Source organism: Agrilus planipennis, unplaced genomic scaffold, assembly GCF_000699045.2.
Source record: "Agrilus planipennis isolate EAB-ADULT unplaced genomic scaffold, Apla_2.0 scaffold53, whole genome shotgun sequence".
In the NCBI taxonomy this organism is placed as follows: domain Eukaryota; kingdom Metazoa; phylum Arthropoda; class Insecta; order Coleoptera; family Buprestidae; genus Agrilus; species Agrilus planipennis.
In genome coordinates this window covers 1,564,457-1,572,583 of record NW_020438880.1, presented here as the reverse complement: position 1 = coordinate 1,572,583, position 8,127 = coordinate 1,564,457, and the positions used below count along the sequence as shown (strand labels likewise).

Sequence of the window (8,127 nt, the reverse complement as noted above, 5' to 3'; positions counted from 1 at the left end):
ATATTAAAAAAAAAACAATAATTGTAATGTATAACTTTCTTAACTACATATATAATAATCTCTAAAACGTTAACTTTCATGATTAGCAGATTGCAAGTTAATTATTCTTTCTTTCTATCACGTATCAAATGCCTAAAAAAGTAAAACAGCTTACCTGTAACGAATTCTCCAGTTATCATCAAACAATCCTTTTTCTAATTCAGGTAAAAGAAGGAGGATGGCAGAGTCGGCATAAAGATTAACAATACGTTGACCTGCCTTCAGTGCCGTATCTCTTACATATTCGTTTTCATCAGCTAACGCTTTTAAAATCGGGTTTATAATTTGACCTATATACGGGGTGAATTCCTGTTGAAATACAACCGGCATGTATATAAACATCATAATGTAACCATCTTTCACGTGCGGAGCGATGTCAGTTCTTTCTGCAGTCGCTATGATTTCTAACAAAAAAAAAAAAATAATTAGTAAATTTACATATACTGACTAACTTCTGTTAAAAATAGAATCATTATAATTTGATGTGAAAGTTAAACAGTGTTTATTGAAAGGATTAAAAGTATTATGCTTTTTGATTAATTTAAGTGAAGATTTCAAAACAGAAATTATGTTATTTGCTATAGTTAGTACGTATAGCAGATAGTTTTTAGTTTCAGTATTTTTTAAAACATGTTTCGGCGCCTTTTAATAACCCTAAAATTAATTCAAACTAGATTTCACTTGTTTTCATGTTCCTGTTTTTTAAAATCATTTCATTATATTCAAGCACTACAATTTAATTGTGAATATAATGTAGTATTTTTTGAATTAATTCATTTTAGTGAGTGCACCTTACGACTATGTGATATTTCCCAATTGTCCGTAGTGTGTAAGGGGTCGCTAATAAAATAGGTTTGCAAATAGCGGGTCTAAGGATATGTGATGTTCGCAGTTCATCAATTTTAATGAATTGTTTTACTATTCAGTGCAAAATTAAAAGCTGCATTGGGGCAAAAAAGAGTTTATTTCCTTTCTTTTAACCAACGCCAAGGTTTCATCTATTGTGTAAAGGTTTAATCAAGATAGGCTTTTGCATAAAAAGGAATTAAAGACTCAAAAACCTACCTTTACAATGTTTCATATCAGAGGATAAAACGTTGATATCGTTTTAATTGTAAAAAATAAAACCTTTTTTGCACCAATGTTTGCATTGATCTTGAACTGTACATTAAATTATTAAATAAACATACCTGGCATAAGTTTATGGAGTTTTTCAACTCCAAGACCTCCGACCACTTCTGAAAGACCCTGAGCAGCTCCCGAGCGATCCACCGAACTACTTTCCGAAGTGAGAGTTTGTAGCAGCCATGGTAGCAAGTCCTCAAAGCTAGATTCTCCCATTCCTCGAACCATAGCTCCTAAAGCTCTGGCACTGACACTTCGAACCTAAAAGCACACAAGAATTTTGACCAAATGAAAAACTATATAAATGTGTTTATTAAATCGATAGTCACCTCTGGAACAGGATCGAGGAGCGACATCTTCAAACCTGGGATAATAGTAGGCAAATATGGTGTCAGATCCTTTTGATCAGTTAATGAGTACATGTTGCCGATAATCTGTGCAGCCATTTTGCGCGTTTCGGTTGACCTATCTTGGAACGCCCTTTGAACCACTGGCATAATTAAAGCTAAGGACGGCGCGTCGATAAAATGCACAAACTGAGTATCTAGAAGAGTTTGTAAACACGCCGATGTCTTGTGAGATGGATCTTGGAGTGCTTCCAATAATACTGGCACAATAGCTGAAAAAATATTAAAAATTGTTATCACGTATTTTTAAACGGTACTATTTGAACTAGGTATTTATTTAATTAAAATACAGTATTTCGGTGTTAAGTGAACATACTGTATTTAAAAAAATAATGTTTTAATGTTTTTACCTTGTATTTCAGGGTTTCTGATAACAGATCCAATTACTCTTAAAGCTTCGGTACCAGCTTCTTGTACTTTCATATGAGAATCGCTAAGAACTTCAATGAGCTTTGGGACAATGCTAGGCAAACAGGATGAAAGTTGTTTGGGGGCGCAATATGCCATAGCTCCAAGTAACTCTATGGATCCTATGATAAAAGGAATAATAATAAAATGCCTGAATGTGCAAAAAAAATTTTTGAGTAGTATAAAGTTAGTCTTAGCTGATATTGTTCGTCCCATAAAAGAGCAGGAGATTCTTTAAGAACCACAGAAAGGGCTGCCCCTCTTCCTTGTCTTAAAGTCCAGTCAGCTGAAGTATCATCATCTAAGAATTAACAAAGACAAATCAATTTTCAGTTATTATTTAATTTTTACTTTTTTTCAAAGACAAATTAAATAAAGAATTAACTGAATGTTTTTATGTAATATAACAATGAAAGATCTTAAGTAACTTAGTTACTCTTATTATTGGTAAAAATATGTTTGAGTGTGTTAGAAAGCCAAGATTTCTCCAGAAGGATATCAAAAGACTTAATGCAGCTTTAGCGTTGTAAATAAATCCCCACCTTTCTTATTTTAAATTATTAAACAATTATCACTTATGGCTATTTTTATCAGAAGTCCTACATCTAAACAATCTTTTTAGGTGATAAATTTGGAAAATTTTGGCTTATTTTCAAAACAATTACCTAAATACCATAAGTTTCAGTAAAACTTACTTAAAATATGTTCAGTTATTGTTGTGTCTAGTTGAGGTGGTGGTAACCATTTGCAAAGGGCACCTAAACAACCAGCAGCAACGTTTCTTGTCACCTCTTCAGGATGGTTTAGTAAACTAATAAGTGTCGAATGAATTTGTTTCCTGACGGGTTCGGACATTTTGTCTCCTGCAGGGCTTATAATTCCTCTCAAAGCATGAAGGGTGGTTTCTCTGAATAATAAAAAAACATTAATTGTGAATTTAATCAAAAAATTTATAATCCCTAAAAGTACTGTATTATTAGTATTAAGTATGTGTATATTCTGTGCTTATTCTGAGGCGGTGAGTGGGCCAAAACCCCCTCATCACGTTCATGTAAATTTCTCAAATAAATAAATAAATATAATAAATTTGCATGACGTATATTCAGGCGCGGATACAAAATTTAAACATTTAAATAATGTTCTGTTTGACTGTAAACTAAATTTAATAAGTATAAAATAAATGTACAAAAAGTGATAATAATAGGCAACAACGAATTTCAAAGCAAAAATTTAACTAACTCAAATCTAAAAATCTGAAGTCCAAAGTAATCTATTCTATTACTCCTGGTCACTATGAATTTTTCGAAAGATGAAAACGACCTTTCCGCTGATGCCAATTGTAAACGCACTCATTTTGCTAACGAGATACGAGTAGATAGAGCTGCCTAAAAAATTACGTAGATGTGGGGGGGGGGCAATTTCACCCAATGTCCCGGCTGTATCCGCGCCTGCGTATATTCTTAAACTTAAGTACATGGTTCCTTCTTACCGAACTGATGAATCGTCTGTGTTTTTTATAGTGTTGTGCAATTCAGTAAACAAGGGATCAGGCCTTTGATGGATTACAATCAAATAGCTAAGCGCTTGTGCCGCCTTCAGTCTCACAGTTCTATTTGGGTCGTTTAGTGCTTTAATGAAGGTTGTTTGAAGTTGTGGAAGAAATTGTTTCAGCATTATTCCAACCTAAAGTTATAGTTTTGAAATAGAATTAATCTTAATAGTAATAACTTAGAAACTGAGTATAGTAACCCTTTAAGTAAATTAAACATAACATCTATTTAACTATTTATAAAATTCTCAGAAAAGTATAAAATTGTAAAGTGCTACAACTAATTGACAATGGATGGTTAAATAATCTAAATGTACTAATTCTAAGTGAATAATAAAAAAGACACAGTTAACTATTGTCTTTAGCAAAAGAAAGTACTCATACAAGTTTATAAAATAAACTTTCTTGAAGAATTAATACACCAATCTAATATACAACTTACCTAAATATAATACAGTATGAATGTGTCATATTTAGTTGTTGATTTGTTAAAACTATTAATTTTAAAAAAATACTCGCTTTGTTGTATAATTCATTAAAGAAACCCTTATATATTATTAAAAAGTTTACCTTTGCCAAAAGAGTGGCTAACGTCTCCAAAACGGCCGATTTTACATTTGAGCTAAATCGATCGCCAAGAATCCTAATGAGGGGTCCAGTAATTGCTACCACACTCGGTTGTAGAGCAGCAGCACTAGTTAACCGGATAACTTCACCTAATCCTTGGGCTGCTTGTTCTTTTTCGTCGCCATCGCCGTTCAAAATGGCTTCACGGAAAATTGGCAAAATAGGGGCGATTCCTTTTGGTAAGCAAAAGCCAGGTAGTAACAAATCTGTACCGATTCCTTTTATATCTGACAACGCATACCGGACGGCTTGGCGAACATCCGAAACGTAAGCTGCCTGCTGCTTTGGTTCCAGATTCTAATAATTAAAATCAATGAAATTTATTATTCTGGGAGCAATTTACAAAATTAATAACAAAATCATTTTATTGTATTTAATAAACAATTTAACAGCTATCATGAAATAATACACATTCAATGTACCTAAACCATTCTTAGTGTCGCGTTTTGGCGTTTCTGATATTTAGAGTGATACTAAATTATTAAACGTATTACGTTTAGATACATTCCCCTCTCTTTGCAATTATTTTACCTTCAGAAATCGTCTTTATGAATGAATAAATGAATACTCTTTTGAGGTGAAAAACTGAGTTGTCCTTATTGTTAATCAACTTTATTATATAAACTTTTATAAGGAACATCGTTAAATCATTAACTATTCCATTATTTTCCTTATTAAACACAATAATTGATGTGATATATCCTACCTTAGTGATTGCATTTAGTGCTTCCCACGCCATCTGCAGAACGTCCTTGTCATTATCAGTACACAAGTGTATAAGACCACGCAATAACTGTGGAACATGGGCGATATATTGCGCTCGGGAATTTGCACAGAAAGCACACAAGAGCGCCGCAGCTGCTCGTCGTTGATCAGTATTATCAGTACGGGTGTTTTCTAATAAAGTATCCACAACCGTTCTTATTCCTGTTTCGTCTACAACCGACAGGATAACTGCTTGGCAGTATTCCAATTGCTGAAACAAATTTTGATGTGAAATGTCTTTAGCTGAAGTTTTTGGTTGTTACATTAGTCAAATTTTTCAATTAAATCTACTATACTAAAATAAATAAAAAAAACTAGATAATGACATACAAAGAATCGAAACTGTACAAATTAAATAAAAATCATTTTAATCTAATAGAAAAATATCCGCATTTTCCTAAAAAACTTGGAACAGTAATATTATTTAGAATTTAGTAGTTGTATTAAGTAAGTAAAATATTCAACATAACAAAAACTGTTGCATACCTGCGCTTCTTCTGGCGTACCCTTAGAACTGGCAAGAACTGTTTGTAAAGCTGGCAAAATTCTTGGTAAATATCTGTTCAATGCTTCACCGGCAACCGAAGCTAAAATTGAAAGCGCTTTAGTGTTTGCTGGTGGTGCAGTTAATTGAGGAACCAAATATGGAAGAACAACTCTTGATTTTATAGCCATTACTTGACGTAAACCATCCAGGGTCCACTCGACGGTATTTGCGTCATCGCTATTCTGTAGAAAAAAGAACAACTCTTAAATTAATTATTTGACAGAAATCTTATCTAAATTAATAATCGTTGCTACATAAATCATATATTGTATTAAAAAGATAAGTTTTTCACCAAATTTAAAAAAATATTTTAGAAGTTTTATAGTATTACAACGTCTGAAGGCAATAAATAAAAAGGGAGCGTTGTCTATGATTGGTCATTGTGGTGTAAATATGTATATACATTTAATAATATAATCCTGGTATTGCTCAAAAATGAAAGATGAAATATTAGAGTTTAATAACTACGGTATCAGTCTTTCTGGCAGTACATTAAATTTGTCGTTTTTCGACCTATTTATTCCCTTGACAGACTTCTTAATAAGTTCTTTTAAACATTTACTCATAATTCTTTCAGCAGCTTATGATAAACAAGTTAATATAATTACCAATTGGTTTAATAAAGCTGGTAGAATATCGTCCAAAGCTCTTGAACCTACAGTAGAATGTAAACTATCAAATGTCTTTGCGGCGGCTTGTCTTACTTCTGGCAGGGGATCACATAAAGCTTTTCGTACAGTTGGTACCAACGAATTGACAAACGTCAATACCATTTCTTTTGAAGTAGATGCCATTATTTCTGACAAGCCAATACAGACACCTTGTCTTTGGTCAGATCGTTCCGACTGAAGTCCTTTTTCAAGGATAGGAATAATTTCAGGCAGCACTCTCTCACCCAACTTCCGCACTAGGTCACCAAGAGTTCGAGCAGCAACCTTCAATAAGAAAAATAATGCCTTATTTATAACTAAGAATATCTTCGTCAGTTTTTTAAATAAACATTTCCAGAAAGAAAAAATTAAATGCTTCAGTAAAAAAAAAGAACTCACCTGTCTTTTGTCGTAACTTTCACTTGCAAGGCATCCTAGGAGAAGACCAAAAAGAACCGGCATAATTTCTCTTAGTGTTCGAGGTGTATTCGTAACTACTACCTTCCATACATGCAATGCAGCTTGTCGCACCATCAGAGCTACATCGGACCGACCCATATACAAACCAGCGAGTACACGATTACGTCTCTCTGCCCCCAACACCCGGATAATGGCCTGATGGGATTGTTCGGTACCAAAGTTATCATCTTCACTGGCTGTTTCTGTACTCATTTTTCCAGTGACACCAGAAATACGATAAAGGAGATCACCCAAAAGTTGTACCGAACTAGATTAAGAATATACAAATATATCAGTGCAGTTGTTATATATTTATGTGAAATAGAGATTTTCTATTTTTAAAGTTTTGGACAATTAGCAGTATGCGGTTATTTACTGAAAACTTTATAAGCCTGCAAAATTCAGTTTTTTTTTTAAGATATGATTTTTCAGATTAACTGAAATATATTTTCAATAAGTAAAAGAATAAACAAATAAATACAAATTAATCTTTCCCTAAGAGGTATTTATTGATGCCTCAATGTTTATTAATCCATAACATATTGAAAGTACTAGTCAAATTGAGTTAGGATAAAATAAAAGTATCAGTAGCAATATTCTATATAACAGAAGTAATAGTTACTAAGTTAGCATTTATATTTGCTGATAGCATAATATTAAAAAAAAAACAATAATTGTAATGTATAACTTTCTTAACTACATATATAATAATCTCTAAAACGTTAACTTTCATGATTAGCAGATTGCAAGTTAATTATTCTTTCTTTCTATCACGTATCAAATGCCTAAAAAAGTAAAACAGCTTACCTGTAACGAATTCTCCAGTTATCATCAAACAATCCTTTTTCTAATTCAGGTAAAAGAAGGAGGATGGCAGAGTCGGCATAAAGATTAACAATACGTTGACCTGCCTTCAGTGCCGTATCTCTTACATATTCGTTTTCATCAGCTAACGCTTTTAAAATCGGGTTTATAATTTGACCTATATACGGGGTGAATTCCTGTTGAAATACAACCGGCATGTATATAAACATCATAATGTAACCATCTTTCACGTGCGGAGCGATGTCAGTTCTTTCTGCAGTCGCTATGATTTCTAACAAAAAAAAAAAAATAATTAGTAAATTTACATATACTGACTAACTTCTGTTAAAAATAGAATCATTATAATTTGATGTGAAAGTTAAACAGTGTTTATTGAAAGGATTAAAAGTATTATGCTTTTTGATTAATTTAAGTGAAGATTTCAAAACAGAAATTATGTTATTTGCTATAGTTAGTACGTATAGCAGATAGTTTTTAGTTTCAGTATTTTTTAAAACATGTTTCGGCGCCTTTTAATAACCCTAAAATTAATTCAAACTAGATTTCACTTGTTTTCATGTTCCTGTTTTTTAAAATCATTTCATTATATTCAAGCACTACAATTTAATTGTGAATATAATGTAGTATTTTTTGAATTAATTCATTTTAGTGAGTGCACCTTACGACTATGTGATATTTCCCAATTGTCCGTAGTGTGTAAGGGGTCGCTAATAAAATAGGTTTGCA

At 32.4% G+C, this 8,127-nt stretch overlaps 1 protein-coding gene across 1 annotated transcript in view; it reads right to left on the bottom strand.

The window, feature by feature from the left end:
* LOC108733105 (eIF-2-alpha kinase activator GCN1) overlaps positions 1–8,127 on the bottom strand; it is a 38,017-nt gene that overhangs the window by 7,017 nt on the left and 22,873 nt on the right. The window contains exons 22-30 of the mRNA XM_025981492.1: positions 5,407–5,649; positions 4,862–5,131; positions 4,099–4,452; positions 3,469–3,662; positions 2,675–2,886; positions 2,141–2,280; positions 1,922–2,021; positions 1,494–1,783; positions 1,230–1,425 (exon numbers count right to left, since the gene is read on the bottom strand). Of these exons, the coding sequence (XP_025837277.1) occupies positions 1,230–1,425; positions 1,494–1,783; positions 1,922–2,021; positions 2,141–2,280; positions 2,675–2,886; positions 3,469–3,662; positions 4,099–4,452; positions 4,862–5,131; positions 5,407–5,649 (1,999 nt within the window). The remainder of the gene's footprint in view (positions 1–1,229; positions 1,426–1,493; positions 1,784–1,921; positions 2,022–2,140; positions 2,281–2,674; positions 2,887–3,468; positions 3,663–4,098; positions 4,453–4,861; positions 5,132–5,406; positions 5,650–8,127) is intronic.